At 45.2% G+C, this 22,600-nt stretch overlaps 1 protein-coding gene across 5 annotated transcripts in view; it reads right to left on the bottom strand.

The window, feature by feature from the left end:
• TRANK1 (tetratricopeptide repeat and ankyrin repeat containing 1) overlaps positions 1-22,600 on the bottom strand; it is a 91,891-nt gene that overhangs the window by 54,954 nt on the left and 14,337 nt on the right. For 3 of the 5 annotated variants that reach the window (XM_036868817.1, XM_036868812.1, XM_036868813.1), the window contains 9 exons: positions 20,108-20,172; positions 15,521-15,652; positions 13,228-13,278; positions 11,114-11,240; positions 9,275-9,425; positions 6,749-6,867; positions 4,119-4,202; positions 3,398-3,536; positions 1,509-1,640 (listed from right to left, as the gene is read on the bottom strand). In XM_036868817.1, coding sequence (XP_036724712.1) covers positions 1,509-1,640; positions 3,398-3,536; positions 4,119-4,202; positions 6,749-6,867; positions 9,275-9,425; positions 11,114-11,240; positions 13,228-13,278; positions 15,521-15,651 — 934 coding nt within the window. In that variant the 5' untranslated portion in view covers position 15,652; positions 20,108-20,172. The remainder of the gene's footprint in view (positions 1-1,508; positions 1,641-3,397; positions 3,537-4,118; positions 4,203-6,748; positions 6,868-9,274; positions 9,426-11,113; positions 11,241-13,227; positions 13,279-15,520; positions 15,653-20,107; positions 20,173-22,600) is intronic. The other 2 variants (XM_036868815.1, XM_036868816.1) reach the window with 2 other exon arrangements.

The raw sequence follows: 22,600 nt of genomic DNA, 5'->3' as shown, positions 1-22,600 counted from the left end.
AGGGTCTTCTTGTCACTGTTTCAACGCTTGCAGCCCCACCTCTGGCTGCCAGCTCCATTTGCTGCTTTGACATATCTATTTGCCAAGCATCAAGGTGTCTCTGTGATCACAGGTGCAACAGATTTCAGAATGTAACAGGTGTATCCCTGGAGGTACCAAGACTTATGTGAGCACAGAGGGTTAAAGGAATCAATGCCCAATTCCCAGCTTCCGTACCCGTGCTTTCCTAAAATTCACCACCTTAACAAAGCACCTCTACTCCAGGTATCGCCCTGCTGGTGATGTTCTCCTTCCCCATCTCCCCAGTCACAACTGCTCTTCTCCCATTTTACAAAAATAAGACAAAATTAAAAAGTCATACTTCTTACCCATCAAGTACCTCACTGTGATAGGCAGAATTCTTAGACAGGCCCCGAGATTCCCAACCCCTGGTGTACACACACCTTCTCCCAGTTATCCATTTAATACTAATCTAAACTCTGCTATGATGAGACTTTGCAAATGTATTTAAGGTCCCAAAGCAGTTGACCTTAAGATAGGGAGATTATCCTGGCCTGATCACATGAGCCCTAAAGGTCAAAGGTTTAGAGGTCAGAGACAGGAGAGGGCAGAGATTCAAAGTATGAGGAATCTGATGCGCAATAAGTTTTCCCCTGCTGGCTTTGAAGACAGAGGAGGCCACAGGACAAAGAATGTGTGCGATCTGTAGAAGCTGACAGCCAGCAAGAAAACGGGACCTCTGTCCTACAACTACAAGGAACCGGATTCTGCCACAATCATGTGAGCTTGAAGGAAGGCCTGGAACTCCAGATGAGAATGCAGCCTCAGCCAATACCTTGATTACAGTCTCAAGAGACACTGAGCAGAAAACTCAGTCAGATCACGTCAGACTACTAACCTACAGAGTTAGAGTGTCATTTTAAGCCACTAAGTTTACGGTGATTTGTTACATAGTATAGAGACCCCATGCATTTACCAAAGTATTGCCCCAAAGGAGGTGAAAGCTCCTGACCTCCAGAGTATCAACCTAAGGGAAAATTAAGTAGCTGCCAAGCCCCTTTTAAAAGGCACCATGACACATCCTTCTCTCACCTCCCTCTAAAATTATTTTTTTTAACAATTACTTATAGAAAATTTAATATATTTATGTTGCTTTGGTGATCTCTGTAGTAATAATAATTTTGTAATAATTAAATCCAGAAAAAAAATTAATGCTTAGAGTCTTAAATCACAGAAAGTTTTTTAAAATTTAAAGCTACGTAAGTACTTTTGCTCAAGAAGAGTATCACTGGATAAGACTTTCAAGGATAAAATATATTAGAGTAAACTTCTTTCTGAAAAGCAAACTGAACATATGATCCAAAAAAAAAAAGGAATGCATAATTTGGTATTTTTGACTATTAAAGCCTGTCCCGGGATGGCACGGGTAAAGCGGTCAGTTGTGTGGGTTCCCTAGCGCCTGAAGTCACGCCACCCACAGCACAGCTCCGAACGGAGCTGCCACTTACGCTTGGTGAGGTACCCTGGGGAGTGGGCGGCAACCACGTGCAGGACGGTACAGCCATCGTTGTCCTTCTGGTTGATGCGACCCCTCCACTCGGGCTTGTGGTCCATTAACCACCTGAAAAGATGGTTTTCCCCTGAAGGAATGAGTTACTGATGTCATTTTCAACACACAGAAAAGCTGCAAAGCAAATCACTGTGCACCACACCGAGGGGACCCAAGGGGCATCCAACACACATTGTCACTTGCCACAAACAGGTGTGCAGACACAGAGTTTGTGCACTGGAAGGATGAGTCATATAAAGTTATTCATAGGAAACTTAAGTCAGATTCCCTAGAAGCAGAGCCTGAGACAGGGATTCTTGTACGTGTGATTTATTGACAGAGGGAGAAAGACGGGGAGGGAAGCAGGGCAGGGCAGGGGATGAAGGCAAGCAGAGATGTGGCCTCAGCTGAGTCGGCTTCAGCCTGATCCCACGGGGAGCTGTGGAGCAGGAACTACACTACAGTGCTGACCCACCTTGAGGCAGGGGCTCACCTTTTGTACCCCGGTGTCAATCAATCCAGAGCTACAGAACCGCCTCCAGAGAGGGAGATGGTGCCTATTGGCAAAGAGCAGCTCCCTGGCAAAGGAGGCAGCTGTGGTGCAGCAGGTGGGGCTGGGGGCACTGGTCGTAAAGAGGACCTGGGCAGGGCAACAATCATTACCCCACTACATTACTATCAATAGGACAAAGATTTCAAATTCTTTCCCCAGACTCCTTCCTTGTAGGTCCTGGAAAGCCACATAATTCTGCCAACTCTGTGGACACCATTTGTCACCATGTCAGTTTTCCTCTGAGAGACGAATCGGGGATAAACTTGAAGACTTGATCTCATCCACACCTGCCTCTAACCGCAGGAGCAAACTTAAAAAGTAGACACAGAGAGGAATTGTGACTTTCATACCCAGAGGCACACTTAATTTGAAACTGGGAGGATTGGATCAGATTGCTTTTAATCAGACTTCATACTTTTACATGTTTTATCCACTGTATAAGAGTGAAACCTTTTATGGATTCTCCAACAGATGAAATGTATAACAACAGGGCAAATCTGGCTGAAGCAGAGATGGGGGCTCAGGTCTTCAAGCCACTGGCCACCCCCCCTCCCATCCTGAGGAGATGCTACAGCCTAGAAGAGGAAGACAGTGTAGACAAGTTCTCTTGGCTCCTTCTGGCTCTAAGATAGTGTGGGTCAGTGTCCAACAGTGAAGCTACATATGCTTAGAAAAGAAAAACAGACTTCTATCTAAAGTGTAAATGTGGATATTATATGTGTGTGTTTTAATGATAAAAATATTTTAAAATTCAAATCCTATAGCCAGGTGGTGAAGACTAAAAAAAGAAAAATTATATATACATATATGAAAATAGGATTCCTTTAAAAGAACCACAAGCAAACTGTATCAGCAATAGCCAGTGTTTCCCTTGAGGTCTCCCCCCTCCCACTCCCCACAGTAGCTGGTCCTCTAGTCGAGAGGAAATGAACTTGGAAAAAGACCATGGCTGCCTTTGCCACCGGGAGGAGACTCCCTCCACAGCTCCCCTGAGAGCTCTGTCCAGCAAGGGCTGTCTGTCCCAAGTCCCGTCCTTGAATCCCAGGGCTCCACTCTGCTGCCAGGATCTGTCTGAGAACACAGAATCCTTTCAGTGTGGGCCTCTAGCTATGAGGTCCTGGGAGAAAGAACAATGATGCTGTTTCCCTGCTGCCTTCATTCATCTGAATGATCAAATCATGAACTATTCAAATCATCTGAATACTCCACACTCTGGTTTCACTTGAGCTAAGTGCAGTCCCTGAAGTCCGAGCTGGAGGGCAGTGTGGTGGGCGTACCACCAGGAGAGAACTCACTGGCCTGGATGCAGAGGCGCATGAGGGCATGCAGAGGGTACGGTCCTATGGTCTCGATGCTTGCACCCATGGAGATGAGCCACTGGACTAGCCTGGGCACCTGTTGCATTTTCTCATAAAGTCCAATGAAGACATATTTCTGGAAAAAAAAAAAAACACAGGAAGAATTACGGCAGTTGCCATATCAATATGAAACTTCAAACTCCTTCCCCATAAAGTTTGGGGTTCTTTTTCTTCCAGTTTTATTGAGATATAATTTGACATACAGCACTGTATATATTTAAGGTGTACAGCAGAATGATTTGGCTTACCTACATCGTGAAATGATGACCATCCACCATCTCATATAGATACAACATTAAATTAAAAAAAGAAAAATTCTTTTTGTGACGAGAGGGCTCAGGATTTGCTCTCTCAACAACTTTCATACAGAACATACAGCCGTGTTCCTTATATTCATGATGTTGTACATGACATCCCTGGGACTTATTTATCATATAACTGGAAGTGGTTACCTTCTGACCGCCCTCATCCAATTCCCCCTTCTCCCACCCCCCCACCCATAAAGTTGAGAATCAGTAAACCCCTGATTAGCTGTGGCCCCAGCCTCAGATTACCATAAGTAACAAATTTGCAGTGAGGTAGCTGAAGGGGAAGGTCCCAAACACCACAGGCCGGAAGTGGCCTGACTTGAAACCGTATGTGTCAGAAGCCACCTTACCTCAAAGAGGCTTCTCAGTGATAAATTTGGGACGCGGAGATTTCTCGGTAGCCGGTCTTTTCTCGCTGACAGAAGTAGAAATGACTGATGAAAGGGGAGAAACAGAAAAAGCTGGAACAATAATGGTCTCCACATGGGTTACTAGAACAAAAGTAACCTTGAGCTTTAAAACACAGAAACAAAAACACAGAACAAGACACCCTCTGGCCCTGTCTCTTTTTTTAAGTCACCTGCCAAGCTCTTCAGCCTGAGCCATGATAACCAAAGTGTCTCTGTCTGGCAAACTTCCTGTGGGTGCTGAGAGCTAAGCTCTCTCCACCTTTCCTCAAAGCCTGCTGAGGACAGGAGCAGCCGATGGCAGGCAGCACTGGGACAGTACAGGGGCAGGGAGGTAAACAAGTAATTTCCTGCAAAGTTCTTAAAGCTTAGCAAGTAGAAGAATCAAATCCTTTTGAAAGAGCCCATCCCAATGAATTCTTTAGCACATTACTGCTATTTGGGGTCCATGAGACCCTATCGAGTGGTGTGCTGGGGCAGCTCCTATAAGTGAGAGCTCACTGTGCACATCTCTTCCCAAATCTGAGTCCTCCAGTCGACTTAGCAGCTTGAAATTGGCCATTGAAATCGAGAGAATTTACGCTACAGGAAGTGGCAAATGCCGCAGATCAGGACTTTTTTTTTTTTTTTTTTCTCAGAAAGTCCGTTGTTAAACCACTGACCCTAAACTGAATCCCAGAGAAGTTAAGCAACTTTCCCTAGGTCACACAGAGAGCAAATCCTGAGAGGCCCCTACTGGGAGCATCCAGGTACGCCAGCCGGTCCAGGAGTTCTAGGCTTGGCATGGCCATGACTGGAGACCCAGTCTCAGAATCCACGTCCCTGACGTAGGCTCTTGCCGGTGGGCGTGGCACCACAGGAGCTCAGTCTATGGCTACATCTTGCTTCCAGCTTCGTTCAGTTTGATGCCCACTCTTAACCGCTCACCCTCAACAGACCCCACTGCCCAGACTCTCCCAGATGACAGGTTCAGGGCTCCGACAATCCTGATGGCTGACCTGGCTTTTTATAAGGTGCCTCCGTCTGCAGTGTTTGAAAATGGCCTAGGCTCCACTGCTGGTAGGATACGGGACCACCACTTGGGCTGGATTCCTGGGCCTCCGTGGCTGGGTGATAGCCCGTCAGGAGCTACTGGGCTCCCACTCCCTCCCTCTCCACATAGACTACGGAGCTCTATTCACGTTCATCCCACGTGGGGAAGAGGGGACGTAAAAGGTTCTTTCCTGGGGGCTGTAAATGGAACTATTTTCCTGTTAATGAGGCCTAGGGCCTCCCACTAACAGATCTATCCTAACACTTGGAATCACAGAATTTTAGCACTTTTTTAAATAAAGCTAGAAAGATCTCTTAGTTTACTCATCTTATCGGAAAAGAGAAGATCCCAGATTTCTTGTTAACAGGGCCCCGGATTTCTGATTCCTGGTTCCCCAAGAGTGCAGCCTGCTTTCCGCCCCCTCACTGCCATGTTCTCGAGACTGTAATATGGGGATGTGCTTCTGGGAGCCCGTGGCCAGACTTTAGGGGGTTCCCATGAACTCCCTGAAGCTACACTCATAATTGTGTGTATGTGTGTGTGCAAAGAGAGTCCCATCGATTTCATTAGATTCCCAATAGCACCCGTGACCTTCTCAAAAACCGAAGAATCCTGTATCCTACAGTCATCCAGCCTTCCTGGGTCCAGAGTCCTTACAGGCTGCCCTGGCTTTTGGTGACTTTTCTGGACTGCCTGGCTTTAAAAAGCCTGCAGGCCCTTTCTAACCAAACTCCCAGCCTGGGCCAGCCCATTCTCAAGAGCGCTTATAGGCTGCCGTCAATGACAGCTACTACTCATTGGGCACTGAACATACAGGTACCAGGTGTTATAAAACCCCTTTGGCTCAGTGTCTGGCACACTGTAAACCCTCAATGAACATTATTATCAGGTGCTTTTGGTCCATTATTTCTAATCCTCACCTCAACCGGGAGGGAATAGGTTTACATCCTGCAACTTCCAAATGAGGAAATGAGGCTCAGAGAGGAAGGAATTAGCCCAGACTAGACTGGGGAGGATCTGGATTCACGGAGGCACCTGTGTGGCACTGAAGCCCAGTTTCCACAGTCCACTGGGCTCCTCCATCCTATGGATTCCTGGCTCTGGATTCAGGTCCTACAGCCTTGCTGCTACCTGAGGGTAACAGTCCCTTGAAATCATACAGCAACCCTCTGAGAAGCACAGGCACGTTATCAGGCCCTGGCTAGCAAATGCCGTATAAAGAGGATTATGAAGATGAATAGGCAATTGTTTATTTCCCTCATTCCACATCACCATTAGCATCTGGACTTTACACTTCTTTGATGACAGCGGAGACACAGCAAAGAGTGAGGCTGCCACAAACTTTTCCTAGCTTAAAAAATGGAAACTGGCGAACTAATATATCTCAGTGACTTTCCATCTTTAATGAGGTTAAAGTTTAAAAGTTACTTTAGCATCAAGATAAGCAAGTACTAAATTATAATCCCCCAGTGCCAGCAGAAAGAAATCATTTAAGCAAGAATGTACTTTCCCCACAAGAGAGCCATCTCCTTTCACTTACATGCAATAATCCTTTCTTTGCCAACTTTTCTATTACAGATTGCCACACTTCAGTTGAGAATCCAGTAGTGAAAATATAATCAAAGCAGGGCAAGAAGCTTTGCAAAACAACAGGGTCACCTGAAAGAAAGTTCCAGAATTTAGAAATTTTAACTTGGGGAAAGTCTAGAACATCTAGGAAAAGGTAGTCCAATTAAAACCACACATAGACAAATGATAAATTTAAGATATCAAAAAGAAAAGAGAACTGGGAATTCCCTGGTGGTCCAGGGGTTAGGACTCCATGCTTTCACTGCGCGGGGCAAGGGTTCGATCCCTGGTCAGGGAACTAAGATCCTGCAAGCTGCGTGGCACAGCCAAAAAAAAAAAAAAAAAAAAGGAGGGGCCATATAGGGGTGGGGGAGTAGGAGGTACAAACTACTGGGTATAAGATAGACTCAAGGAAGTATTGTACAACATAGGGAATATAGCCAATATTTTGTAATAACTGTAAATGGAAAGTAACCTTTAAAAACCGTATAAAAATTTTTAAAACTTTAAATAAAAAAAGAAGGGCCTTTTCAAAGTATATAAAATCCTATATAATTGAAGTGGTAATCATTTTAAGTTTGAGTGAAAGTCAGTCCCCTAAGGCAGCATAATGTGACCTAACACTCACTTAGCTTCTCTATTTGCCAAGCCCAGTGATGGGTGTTATACTAATCCCTCAAACAAACCAATAAGGCAGTGCCTATTACCTCCATATACAGAGGAGGAAATGGGCGCTTAAGGGAAGTTATAAAACTCACTTCCTTTAAGAAAGGTGACAAATATCATTTTCATCCAACAGTGAGAAACTATGAGAAATGAGATCAAGCTTCGTGGCTTATCGTGCAGCTAGTTCGTGACAAAACCAAGACGGGAACCCAGGTCGAGCAGCTCTTTGAGTCAATTTGCACTCTTTCAAGCTAGTGGCCTTTTGCATTTCATGATCCTGCAAACTCGTGGATGAGAACATCCAAGGCGACAGGTCAGGGGCCAGAATAACATGGCACCTCTTTTAGGATTATCAATTTCCAAAACTGAGTAAATAGCAAAACAAACATATATTGTATAAAAAGGATACACAATTTTCATAAATACATTTTTCAAAATTTAGAAATTGGGCCATGGGCATAACATTCATCCTCCAAACAGGTACACTCTGGTAGAAAAGTCTGGGATGCACTACCCTAAGAAATCCTGTTAACTGCCCCCCTCAGGATCCAGATTTCTTAGAGGGGCAGTCACCAAGAGACAGTTGTCTGGAATTCCCATAACTCTGGCCTGGCTTCTGACAGAACAGTGGCTTTTAAAAGACACAGAGGACAATGAAGAAGTGTAGGGAATGGGTCAAGCCATCAGGTTCAGAGGAAAGGGAAGCAGGCTTTAGTCACTGTCGGCAAAAGGCTGACGGGAAAGCTGCGACCCATTAGCACCTGTCTGGACACTTATTTCTCTGCCGGGAGACACAGCTGAGCCCACCTCTAACCCCTTCCCACCCACTGCCTGACACTGCTCTCTCCCCTTCTCTGTGCCGAACTTGCCAAAAATCTGTAGGATCCCATCCATAGACCACAAAAGTTGCTTCCCCACAATTGCAATGGGAAGAGCTGGATCTATATCAGTTGAATCTATCGTCAGCAGTAATTTCCCCATTTCGAAGCTGAGAGCATTCTCCAGCAATTCTAACATGTGCCGTTGTTCACATTCTACCATCTCTAGAATCGGGGCGTGTGCTGTTATCAATGCTGTCTCAACGGCAGAACATAAATTAGTGGCACATCTTGAATTAGTGCAATCTTAAATTTGACCAAACACAGTATTTGGAAACAACAGCCTGACCACTGGCAGAACTTTAGACTGCGCTGTGATAACCAGGGAAAGAGCTCCTTGGTCCCTGGCAGGGAGCATATTACATTGTGTTTCATAACTGTCTATTTTTGCCAATTCCAGGCCACTGACAAAGCCGTCTCACGGGTCAGGTCTTCAGACTAATAACCCAATAAGTGATGCAAACCGCCACCCTCCGCCCAACCCGGTGTGTCCCTCATAGACTGTCAGCTTCCACAGGCCCCTCCCTCAGCCTTTTCAGACTGTTTTCATAGCAAACAGGAACATTTTCTTGACACACTGGAGAGATACATGCAAAAATCACGTAAAACACGTAGTATAAGTAGGGAAATCCCTATGGCTAGCAACACAGAAAACTTAATAAGTCTGAAACAAAACTGGAAAATTGGGACAGCTTTAAGTGATTTGTGCAAAAAGACCCAGTTGTTTTCACAAAGGCCCCAGTCAACAAAGCCTCCCATGTGCTTTCTAGTGTAAAAACCAGTTTCATTCAAGCTACATAAATAAGCCACAAAGAAAAACACCCAAAAAAAAAAAAAAGAAAAACACCCTGTAATTATCTCCCCAGAAATCTGAGTCCCCAGGAGCCTTTCAAAGAAATCACAAGCACTTTAAAAGAAAGAAAGAGGGCGGGCCTCCCCCAGTCCTGACTTACTGCCCATCGTGGTGAAGACCCCCACCAAGAAATCAGCAAACTGGGTCTGGTCCTGGTTGACTTGCACGAGTCGCAGACCCTTGAAAAACATGTGAGCAGCTTCATAAGGCTTGAGCAACTGCAGCAAGGAATAACCAGCTCGGTAGTATCCCTGCAATGAAGAAAAGCAAAACCGTTAACACACCCGCATCTCTTCTGACCTGCTGCTGAAGGCAAGATTGAGGCTGTGAGGAAACAGACTGCAGGAGTCTGACTTCTAGGTACATACAGATTTCTAACAAGCTCTGGATACAGGATTTCCACATTGCTCCTGCCATTTTTTAACTGGCAAGAAAATAATCCCTTTCGAGTCCGTGACATGTACAGCATCTAACATAGGACCCAGAGAGAGGGAGCGGGCCTGGTTCCAATGACATGTGTGGTTTATGTATTCATGCCTCAAATCGCAGCCTGGCCAAGAAGGGAGGAATGAAACCAATCCTACGAATACAGTGTTCTGGAAAAGAATGAGATGTCATGTCAGCACAGGAGTTGTTCCCTGCTCCTTTCAATCAAAGTAAACACAATTTCCAATGGTAATGGCAAGCACTGAGGTTTACCCAGCCCCACATTATAGGCAACATACACCAGAGGCCAAAACATTTTTTTGGTTTCTGGAGAGAGAGGAAAATTACAATGATTAATACAAGAAAATGGTCAGTTTTGCCTGTATACAAACTGTCAAACTCTTGAGAAGGAACAAAATGATTCGTACTGCTTTCCCCACTTTAACCATCAAAATGAATCAGTATCAAGAGCTACCAAAACAATTTTCTGTCTAAGATAACACAAGGTGTTCACCAACTGGGTTCATAAAAAAGCAAGCACCTGAAATTCCACTTAATACCAAATCTCTGATTATTTACTGATTTGTTTCCACCGTCATTTAAAAGTCTAAAACAGTAGATAACAAGCAGAAAAAGGAAAGAAAAAAAGGTGGTTTTTCTTTTTCCCCCCCCAACCAAGCAAGCTGGTACAGAATTTCCCATTTCTTTGCCTTCCTCAGTTCTAAGTTTCACCTTTTATTTTGGAGGGAGGGGAAGGGGATCAGAATATATCACCCTAAAATGTGACACTTTGGCATAAGGATTCTTTTGAGCTGAAGGCATGTGAGATTCAACAGATGCAGAAAGAAGCCTTCCTGGGACTTCCCTGGTGGCACAGTGGTTAAGACTCCACACTCCCAATGCAGGGGGCTGGGGTTCGATCCCTGGTTAGGTAACTAGATCCCACATGCATGCCACAACTAAGAGTTCGCATGCCACAACTAAGAGTTCACGTGCCACAACTAAGGAGCCCACCTGCTGCAACTAAAGACCCAGCACAACCAAATAAATAAATAAGAAAGAAAGAAAGAAAGAAAGGAGCCTTCCTGGAGCCTCTCTTCTCTGATTAGAAGCAGAAACTCCAAGAAATAAAGATTGCCATAAATCCCCTCTCCCGGAGAATTCTTATGGCCACAAAGAAGACAGTGAAACTTGCAAACTGCAAAGAACATGAACAGACTACGAATATTGGTGCAACTACATCAGAACAAAATGAGCTCCACCAGGATCTCCACTGGACTCCATCTGCCAAAAGGCCCGGCTCCGCTCTCCCCTGCAAATGCCTTTCAACACTTGGCCACCATCCTTTTTGCTCTTCTCCAGATACAGCACACATGCTCTGTGCACATCTGTCTTAAGTGCAAAGAGAGTTGAATGAGAAGCACTCCTAGCATTTCCATTTTAAAAAGAAGGCAGGGAAGGAGGCAGGTTAAGAGGAAGAGGCAGCAGCTGCAGCGTCTGGCGGTCACCATACCTTCACGTAGCTTGGATCCCACTGGAGACACTCCTTGGCAGCCACGTAGGCCTCGTTCCATTTCCCGAGGCTGTAAAACGCATTGGATTTGTTGCACAGCAGCACAGCCAAGTCCGTGGAGGAAACCCTGTGAGAAAGGACAAACTGGTGGTCGGTAAATAGTTCTTTCATCCTGCAAATACAGAACCTTGAAGGCCACCATTCTGGTGTTGGTTGCTGCCATCGTGATAGGGTCTCAGCAGGAAGTGTCCCAATGATGCCTATGACATCTGACCCTCATAGCCTGGAAAGCCTGGGATGTTTGCTATGCCCCAGTCTCCCTTCCTCACTCCCAAATCCTGTTGCTATCTTTTCGTGACAAATGTTCTCAACACCTTGGGTCTACCTCCTACTGATCTCCACAGGTCTTTTTATCCTTTAGAGACCATTGGAGAAGATGCTACGAAAGGACGGAGAGGATGGGCGTTCCCACCGAGCCCTCGCAGAGACTAGACTCCGTGGGAGCCACCCCACATGCACGGAGGCAGAGCTCATCAGAACACATGACCACACTGTCCCCACGGACCCTGCGAAAAATGCAGGATGAACACTGTTCTACTACCTAGGCAGGGCCACCCAAATGCGTGCAGGACCCGGGGCCAGAGTGCAAAAGGAGGCCCTCACACCATGTGGCTAACCCCTGTCCGATACAGTAGCCACAGGCCATGTGTAGCCATTTAAATTAAAATTAATTAAAATTAAATAAAATTTAAAATTCAGTACCTTAGTTGTATTAGCCACCTGTTAAGTACTCAATAGCCAAATTCTCTACTATAGAACATTTGCATCATCACAGAAAGTCCTATTGGACAGTGCTAGTCTAAGTATTTGAAGGCCATAACTCAAGCTTATAGATGTTCAATAAAATATCTTTTAGCTTTCTACTTTATAATAACTGAAAGGCAAGCTTCAAATTTAGAACACAGGCACTGTCAGGGCAGGGTGAGCCAAGCTGGCACCCCTGCCCACTCCCTCTTCTCTTTCCATCTCAGCCTTCATCCTGCACTGCAGAAGACACAATCCCAAGCTCTGTCCACACTCCTGACCTTGGACAGCGCTCCAAAGAATGGACTGCGGCTAAGAGGCCTGTGTAGGCCCTAGGAGCAGGGTCCATGGACAGGAATTCCAGGGGCCTGGTACCCACAGTGTGGACGAAAGAGGAGGCAAGGGCTCTGGCTGGGTAAAGCCCCTGGCCCCAGACTCCCACCTGTGGGGAGGGTACAGCTGGAGGACGGCCAAAGCAGGCCTGTAAAGCCTGGCAGGGCAGGGCCCCTCCTGCCTGGGTCTAGGGGGTCACACAGATGCAAGGTTAGTGCTGAAACCAGGCTGCAAGAAGCAAAACACAAAATATACCATAATAGGTCAACAGAAGCCCAAGTGCTGTTGAATTCAAGACACACAAGGTGGAAAAGCAAGGCTTATGCTTCTTTTTTTTTTATTGAATACTTTAACTGTAAAAATAATACAAATAGAAAAGTTAGGTAATACAGATACCCACGAAAATAAAGCAAAGCAAAAAATCTCCTCTACTATGTCCCTACCCGCAGTGCTTGGTGTATCCGGCTCCTCTCACTGCCCATCACTCCCTCTCAGTGAAGGATGAGTACCCAGAAGCACAGAAGAAGCAGTGGGGCTGTCAGAGGGTAACTGACAATGGAGCCGTGGCCACAGTGTAGTAGACGCCATGTGTCCAGCCCAGACACCCTGGCCAGTGCAGCCAACCCCAGCAGGAATGAGTGTTGGCTACAGCTAGGGTCTCCTGACGCCCCGTTCTCCAGAGATTTATCCTCAGCCTAATGGGAGCTGCCCTCTCCCCAGAAAGTTACACCCCCGTTAGGGACTGTGTCCCTCCCCCCACAAATTCATACGTTGAGGCCCCAGCCCCCATAGTGATGGTATTTGGAGAGAGTGCCTTTGGGGAGGTGATTAGGTTTAGATGAAGTCAGGAGAGTGGGTCCCTCACGATAGGATTAGTGCCCTTATAAGAGACAGCAGAGGGTTTCCGTTCTCTCTTTCCACCATGCGAGGATGCAGTGAGAATGTGGCTGGCTGCAAACCAGGAAGGGGGCACTTACCAGGAAGTGAACTGGCCGGCACCTGGACCTTGGACTTCCCAGCCTCCATAACTGTGAGGAATAAATTTCTGTTGTTATTCCACCCTGTCAGTGGTAGTTTGTTACTGCAGCCTGAGCTGACTAATCCAGCCCCACTCCCTAGGACAACTCCTGGGGCCAGACAGCCTACGACCGGTGACTGACTGACATGGGAATTAAAAGGTCAGCCTCCTTGTCCCAAAGTGGGACAGCTCTGCAGTACAACTCCGGCTCCAGAGCTCCCCAGGGGATCAGGCTGCAGCTGACTCCAGCGGAGACACCATCCCTGCCCTATCCTGCTTCCCTCAGTCCCCTTCTCCTGAGAGCACCTGCTCAGTTAACCACAAGTCCCTAAACCCCTATGTCAGCTGGCAGCAGCAGGAAGGCAGTGATGGGCACGGGGAACTGTGTCAGGAAGGTCCCATGACAGGCAGCATGTGAGGGTGCAGGCAGGTGTCCCGTTAGTGGTCACACAGCTGGTAAGTGGTGGCGCTGAGATCTGAGTACTCACAGTGTGGTCAGTCTTTGGCCACAACCATGACACAACATTACCTTTTCAAGAAAGGTCAATGTTTTCCCCCGAATGAGGAGCTCTAGGCCCAGCTCTGACAAAGCTCTGACCTGAACCAAGAGGGGGCAGAATGACAGAACTACACAGGCTCAGGCCAATTACAGTCAATTCAAGTCCAGCTGGAGTGTAGACACCAAGGAGGGAGGAGGTGGGAGCCACGTGTCGGGAATTCAACTCAGTGCTACTTCTCGGTACACGTTTAGGCTGCATACACCCTACAAATGCCAACCTCTGCTTCCTCTACTACAGCTGTCCCCAGAGTACGATCTGGAAACCTCTGGGGGTCCCCAAGACCATTTCAAGTAGTTCCCAAGGTCAAAATATCTTCACAATTGTAGTTGGTTGAATAACGGTTTCCAAAGGATTTTTTTTTTGTTTTGAATTTTAGAATTTTATTTTTTTATACAGCAGGTTATTAATTATCCATTTAATACATATTAGTGTATATATGTCAAATAATGTTTTCTTTTATGGCAAAAAGAACTCTAGAGATGGGATTAATTTAAGGATCTTGAGAGGAGGAGATTATCCTGGATTATGATACAATCACAAAGGTCCTTATAAGAGGGAGACTGAGGGAGCCGGCCACAGCAGAGGAGAAGGTGATGTGACGACAGAAGCAGACACTGGAATGATGTGCTTTGAGGATGCAGGAAGGGACCACAAGCCAAGGATACAGGCAGCCATTCGAGGGTAAAAGAGGCAAGGAAATGGAGTCTCCTCCACAAGGAACCAGCCCTGGTGACACCTTAATTTTAGCCTCGTAAGACTCCTTTTAGACCTCTGACCTCCAGAAGTGTAAGATAATAAATGTGTATTGTTTTAAGCCGCTAAATTGGTGGTCATTGGTTAAAGCAGCAACAGAAAACTAATAAAATTAATACCAAGACAGTGTGTGCCTTTTTCACACTCATTCTCTCACAAGTGGATAGGGAATCTTCCAGAGGCTACCTGGCGTGTGGCATCACAACAGACTAAATGCAGAAGCAGATGTGAGAAGACAGATATCTTCCATTGAGACAGACATTAAAGAGACTTGCGAAAATATAAAATGTAAAACTCTTCTCACCAAATTTTTCATTTTGAAAAATAGTTATTTCTCATAAAAATGTTGCTTATGTTAACATGTCATGGGTTTATTACTGCTATTTTTAAAAAGATGAATAAATACATATTTTAAATGTTCCTCAGTTTTGAGTTCTAATACGGGCTTTATTGATAGTTACAAACTACATCAACAAAAGCTCTTTGGGGTCCTGCCTGTAAGCAGTCGTGATCCTGAAATGTTCAGGAACAGGTCTGCTAGAAGTTGAAGGGGCAGGGGAAGAGGTGAGGCTTAGTTCCTGGTGGTGTGCCCTGTGGCCAGGGGGTTGATGGCATGGATAAACAAGATGAAATGAATGACAAGTGAGGGGCTTGGGGGCTTCAGTCATCCCAGGAACTCTGATCCTGGAACCAGACAGAAGCGGAAGTTTGTAATGTTCATCAACAGTCCCCTGAGTTTCACTTTCTGTTTCCTGAATTCCTCTAGTCTCTGAGCTAACACTGCAGAGAAGACAAATAGAAAGTGGAAGGAGAAAGGAAACAGAAACTAGGTGGTGTGATAACAAATGAGAAAAAAACAAGAGTAAGAGCGTGAGTCCCCGTTTACTTAAAAAAACAACAACAACAAACAAAAGGCAGGGAGAAAATCCAAACACTTACCCCCACCGGTATAAGTGCAGGAGAATCTGGATGGCTTCATCGTACTTTCTGATGGCCAAAGAGAAGTTCCCATTCTTAAAAACCTGGTTGCCAGATTCTTTCAACAGCTCAGCGTAAGCTGTGGGGTCCATCCTGTGAGGAGACGGAGGAAAGGCTGGCTGCCCGCCTGAACAGGCCTCCTTCCCCTCCACATCTGCATCGCTGAGTCTGGGGAGGCAGGTTGTTCATCCTGGCCCCTCCCACCGGCCTAGGCTACACCCTGACCACACCCCTCACCACCCGGGAACCAGACTGGGTGTCTGCTCTGATGAGATGGTTTCTTCCTCAGTTCTCTTCTGACCTCAGGAGCAGCAGCCAGAATGATTCCATTTATTCTGTGTTAATGACCAGCTAGGCTCTGAGCAAGGAGGCTGCTTCCATGCACAAGACGACATAAAGCTGGCAGCTAGTGGCAGCTCTTCCCATAACCGCCACTAGTATTACTCTCTGATTTACCCATCACAGCAGCCCAGAAGGAGGCTCTGTCCTCACTGTTCAGATGAGGAAACTGAGGCTCAAAGAGGTTCCAGTCACTTGCCTAAGGATCTGCTAATGGCGTTCCCTGATTCTGACTCCAATTCCAAGTTTCTGCCCTTGACCCTGTCCTGCATCACCTACTCATACAAGGAGTTGACAGTCCTTCCACTCTCTTAGAAGGAGGGAAAGGGGAGGGGAGGTACAGTCCTAAAGGCCTCAAGGGGCTAGGACACGGGGCCACCACCACTGCCTCTCCCACCCTCCTCTCTTCCTAAAAACACTAGTAAAATAAGCCTCAGAGTATTTGTCTCTGAGACTGCCACTGCCCGCTTACCTGTCTGCATCCCCCAGGAAGCACCTGCCTCTTTCATGACTCTTGTGTTATTTATTTTGTAATGCTATGGCCTAACACAGAACGGGTACTTAAATATTTGTGGTGTAATGAATTTGAATGCCAGACTCAGACAGGCTGTTACTGATTCTCTCTGGTGTGGCCTGGGTGGTTGGAGAGAAGGGCCTGGAGCCCTGCCCACCTGATGGGCCTCAGCAAGTGTTTGTTGAACCAAGGTAGTGGAGAGGGGAGGCCTTGGAGAGCCCTGAGAAGCAGCTGCCAACGAGGCAGGGAACAGGTGGGGGTCAGGGACCTCCGTCACGTCATTTCATTCTTACAGTCCAGTGGTTAAGACTATGTGCTTCCACTGCAGGGGGCACAGGTTCGATCCCTATTGGAGGAACTAAGATCCTGCACGCCGCGCGCTGTGGCCAAAAAAAAGGTAGGGGTCAGAAGAGATGTCCCTTAGAATTTTCTCCTCCCAAGACGGCAGCAGCAAAGGCAAGGCAGTAGGGAGGGTCTTAAAAATGAGGACACTTCAGGTGGCTGCATAGGCCCTGCACCTGTGGGGTCATACAATTAAAAAAGGCCTTCTCGACCAGCACAATTCTTGGATAGAGAATAATTCTTATTGTTCTTATTTCAAATCTTGTTGAGGGGGGTTTTGGGGCTGGGGAAGCAGACTCAAGCAGATAGAAGTGGGGGCTTATTTTAAACCCACATGAGCTTATTGGGCTTCTGAACTGCATTCCTGCGTTCCTCAGGCAGAGCTGTACCAGAATGAGGCACGTGATTGCTAAACAAGTCAGAATACGAAATTCCACCTAGACTTTGCATTAAATAATCTCTCAATTTTATGGCTCACATTTATACAGAGATGACAGAACAGAACATGAAAAAAATTTAAAGAATTGATTGAATAGAGAATAAAAACATGTTTCTCTTTCAAATATTGCAGGCCAGTGTGTCCAATAAATAATTTTAAACTGGCCATTTTTGGACAGCTAGAAAAAGGAAATGGCTGTAACAACTGACAAAGGGTTAATACCCCACCCCTTTTTTTTTGGCCACACCACTCAGCTTGTGGGATCTTAGTTCCCCGACCAGGGATTGAACCCAGGCCCACGGCAGTGAAAGCGCTGAGTCTTAACCACTGGACCGCCAGGGAATTCCCGATACCCCTCTTTTATAAATACCTTTTCACTGCAAGAAAGGACCAACAACCCTGACCAAAATGCGTAAGGCCCTAAACAGAAAATTCACAAAGGAATACAAGTAATTGCTAAATACATGGAGAGTGGATACCCAGGTCCACCGTCACTAGTAAGCAAAGAAATGAAGAATTAAAATGACAAGGTACCACTGGGAAATACTTAAAAGAATGACCCCAAATGGTGGGAGCGGTCGTATCCTGCTTACAGGGTAAATATACTACATTGGTGATATATTTTTAGCCTCATGGATGTTCGCCACAGTGAAAAACCAGAAATAACCCTAAATATTCCATAATGTATAACGGATTTGAATTAGTTGTACAAGATCCATATGGTAGAACACCACACAGTTATTTTTAAAGTCATGTTGTAAAAGAACACTTAATGATAGGCTAAGTTAGTAAATGAAAGATATGGTCTACATAAAAAGGCGTATAATCCCAAATTAAATTTTAAACACATCTAATGTATTGAAAACACGCCAGAATGTTAACAGCCACACCATAGGGATTAGGCAGGGTTTTAATCTTCCTCTTCGTGCTTTTCTGAATTTCCAGTTGCCCAAGAATGTGCCACCTTCATAATCAGACCATAAATGTTATTAAAATGAGACTCTTTAAGGGCTTAATTGAAGAATTCAAACACAAAACCTTTCCACTGTATTTACAAATACAATAAAAACTATTCACATCAGAAATTTTTTTCATACTCCTCTAGAAACCAAGAGTGAGCTCTTAACGTTATGTGAGTAGACATCAAATGTATTCATCCACTTACATCTCTATTTTTTCTTGGTGCAATCACGTGACAGGGGAAAGGGAGATTGCCAACCACAGGGAAGGCTTTTTGTTTCTCAGTAGGATTTATTTACAGTTACATCCTCATTGCAGGGGAGAATGCTTTATATCTCTGTCTTCGAATACTTAGGGCTCAGCTATTGAGTCTTCTTTTTAACAAGTGAGCAGTCTATTTATAGGATGAAACCGTTAAATACAAGTGGTAATAATTTACCATAATGCCAATACCCTTGAGAACGAATATGTAGTTAGCACCTGCTACATGCTTTACAACATCACGTCATTTCATTCTTACAAGAAGCCCCAGGAGGTAGGCTTGACTGTGTCCCCATTTGACACAATATGGGGAAACTGAGGCAAGGAGAGGTAAGCGCCTTGCCATAGTCCCAGGGACAGTGGTAGTGCTGGAATCCAAACGTAGGTGGGCTGACTTTGGGAGCTCGACTCCACTCTGAAGAGCCAAGGCAGAGGCTAAATGGTCAGCAGGCAGCCAGAGCCCTCAGAGTGGGACACTTGCTGGCACGGAGCGATCACACCCCTGCACTTTCAGTTTTGTCAGCGGAGCTAAAGCTAAAAGATTAGAATGTAAAGGCAGTTTCACAGGGGTAGAGTTGTCTTTTGCTCAGTTTCACTATGTGGAACTGGATTCAAGGTCCAGTTGTTGGGAGGTGGCCAGGGCTGCCTGGCAACAACGGAGGAAGTAGATGCAAGAAAAATGCAAATGCACTGGGGAGGTTCTGAAACAAGCAAGTTTGAAACAAAGCAGATGCAGGTTGTTGTAGTTTTGTGTGGGGGTGTGTGTGTGTGTGTGTGTGTGTGTTTATTTTGTTTTGGTTATCGAAGGATAGTTGATTTACAATGTTGTATTAGTTTCAGGTGTACAGTAAAGTGATTCGGTTACACATATATATGTATATATCTATTCTTGTTTTTTCAATTCTTTTCCATTATAGTTCCATTGTGTATACACACATGAAGTTTTCTATAACTGACTTGTAGGAGCAAAACTGAAAACTGGGGTGGGCTCGGAGCAGCTGAAAGTGGCAGAGAGACACTTTTCTCCTATCCCTTATCTGGGTATGACTTGACATCCTAACAGCAAATGTGTTTACTTTTTTTGGTTTTTGGTGGTGGTGGTTGTTTTAAAAATTAAAATCCCTTCAAAACACCCCCAAATTAGTGGATGATCCAAGATCAACTCTGGAAAGCTGGGTGTAGAGACAATTCCAGACTGAGGCCAGAGACAGCAATTCTTAAAACCGACTCCTTCCTGCTCCCCACAGGAAGGCGGGTACAGACAGTCCAGGATAAATATCGAAAGTCAGAACTCATTCTAGGGACTCCAATTTGTTTTCTTTGTTTTTCTTTCTTTTTCTCTTGGGGGAAGGGGTGCAATTTCCACGCTCCTTGCACTATCTTATTCCCACCTCTGAGCACCGTGCTGTCTTTCTATCCCACACAACATCTAACACATTGGGATGAATAATATCTGCCATCAGGAGCTAAGTTCTCATGGAATTACTTCTGCACCACATTTCGGCATATAACGTGGGGTCACAGGTTGCCATATATCCTCCGTTTAGTGACCGCAGTAGTACAACTAGAAACTAGCTCACTGTTCCATAGCTTCCCCATACATACACAACCTTAAGTTTCCATCCTACTTATTCCCTTAAACAGAGCAAAGACGTGCAAAAGCAAGATACAAGTCAATTAAGCTGTTACTGACCTTGCGAAGCAAGCGTAAAGAAGGAAAGGTTCTGACGTGATTTCATGAAGCAGCTTGGTTTCTGTCTGAGGGGGACAGAATAGTTTTAGTCCACTATTCAAGTTTGATCCCTACTGTTCAGACCTGTCAATACTGCCAATTGAAAGTCCTGTTTCCCCTGATATTCATATTAAGACTCGATTCACCTCAGATTGACTCACTCCTGTCCTGCAACTAACCAGTACTTCAAAGCATGTTTTTTGTTAAATTCTCGATTACAAATGGAACATGTCACTATGTGGAGAAAAGCAGAAGCAGGACTCCTGGGAAGTCAGTTATATTTACACTGCTTTACAATTTGATGTTTGCAGGCTTAAATTAACACAGGACAAAAAAAAAAAAAAACCCAAATAAGCAGAAACAAAAACCTTGTATCTGTCCAGCCTGAGGCAACAGACACAGATTTTCAAAGAAAAAACAGAGTAATAAGAAAAATTTTAACTAAAAAAAGTAAGTATATATTACACATAAAATTCTCATAGAAACTTAAAAAAAAAATCTCCTTATGAAATAGCCACTAGCACTCTTAAAATTGCAAAACTGATATGGAAAAAAACAAATAAAACTTTACTGCAAAAAAACAGTCTTGAATTTTAACTTTTAATACTCATTATTCTGTCTGGAGAAATTCACGATTATAAAATATCAAATCCTCTCTAAATTAATTAATGTATTTTCAACAAAATTCCAATTAAAAAACAGGATATTTAAAGAAATTAATGCAAGAATTCTCAATTTCATCTCAGAATACACAAGACAGAATAGCCAAGATATTCTTAACAAAAAGAAAAGTATCGAGAGAAAAACCTTCTCTAACATTTTAAAATGTATTCATAAAACAACTAATTTTTAAAGTTTGATACTAACGTGAAAGCAAGCAGATCAGTGGAACAAAACAGAATATCCAGAAATAAACATACACTATAAAAGAATTCCATGTGTGAAAAAGGTAGCTTTTAAAATAGGGAAAGAATGAATCCGTTGGCACAACTGGTGAAATATCTGGAAAAGAAGTTAAATTTCTAATTCATACTATTTGATAGGCCGAATAATAGACACACACACACACCCACCCCCTTCCCCAGGGATGTCAATGCCCCAATCTCCAAAACCTGTCAATGCACTGTGTGGCAAAAGGGCCTTTGTAGGTGTAATCAGGATTACAGACTGTAAAACAAGGCTGTTATCCTGGATTGGGTGAGCCCAATCTAATTACATGAATCCTCTAAAGCAGAAAACCTTCTCTGGCTGGAGTCAGAAAGATGCTGGGGAAGAGGAAGGCAAGAGAGATGCAGCAGCAGATGTGAAACCCGAGAAAGACTAGCCCCATCACTTCGTGCCTCGAAGATGGAGGGGAGGCATCGTGGGGAGGAATGCAGGTGGCCTTGGAAACAGAGAGAGGCTCCTGGGTGACAGGAAACAGGAACCTTGGTCCTACAGCTGCAAGGAACTGGATGCTGCCGACAACACGACTGAGCTTAGAAGAGGATTCCTGGGGACTTCCCTGGTGGTACAGTGGATAAGGCTCTGCGCTCCCAATGCAGGGGGCCCGGGTTCGATCCCTGGTCAGGGAACTAGATCCCACATGTATGCCACAACTAAGGAGCCCTGGAGCCGTAACTAAGGAGCCCGCCTGCGGCAACTAAGGAGCCCATGTGCTACAACTAAGGAGCCGGTGAGCCGCAACTAAGGAGTCTGCCTGCCACAACTAAGAGGCCAGCAAGCTGCAACTAAGGAGCCCATGTGCTGACACTAAGGAGCCCACGTGCTGCAACTAAGGAGCCCACCTGCCACAACTAAGACCTGGTGCAACCAAATAAATAAATAAATAAATATTTAAAAAAAAAAAAAAAAAAAAAGAAGAGGATTCTTGGCAGACCCTCCCTGTAAGAGCCCGGCCAGCCAATACCTTGATTTCAGCTTTGTAAAACCTGCTGCACAAACCCAGATGTCTCACCTACAGACTGTGAGGTAATTAATCTGCATGATTTTCAGCCACTGTTCGTGGACATTTAATATGGTAGCCGTAGAAAACTAATACATCATATACGAAAATTCGTTTAAGTCAATGAAAAAAATGCTAGTGTTAAAAAGACACCATGGCAGGGGCTTCCCTAGTGGTGCAGTGGTTGAGAGTCTGCCTGCCAATGCAGGGGACACGGGTTCAAGCCCTGGTCCGGGAAGATCCACATGCTGCGGAGCAACTAAGCCCGTGTACCACAACTACTGAGTCTGCGCTCCAGAGCCGGCGAGCCACAACTACTGAGCCCATGCACCACAACTACTGAGCCTGCACTCTAGAGCCCATGAGCCACAACTACTGAGCCCGTGTGCCACAACTACTGAGCCTGCGCTCTAGAGCCCATGAGCCACAACTACTGAGCCCGTGTGCCACAACTACTGAAGCCCGCGCGCCTACAGCCTGTGCTCCACAACAAGAGAAGCTACCGCAAT

This window comes from Balaenoptera musculus, chromosome 11, assembly GCF_009873245.2.
Source record: "Balaenoptera musculus isolate JJ_BM4_2016_0621 chromosome 11, mBalMus1.pri.v3, whole genome shotgun sequence".
Classification (NCBI taxonomy): domain Eukaryota; kingdom Metazoa; phylum Chordata; class Mammalia; order Artiodactyla; family Balaenopteridae; genus Balaenoptera; species Balaenoptera musculus.
This window is presented reverse-complemented; position numbering and strand designations above follow the sequence as displayed.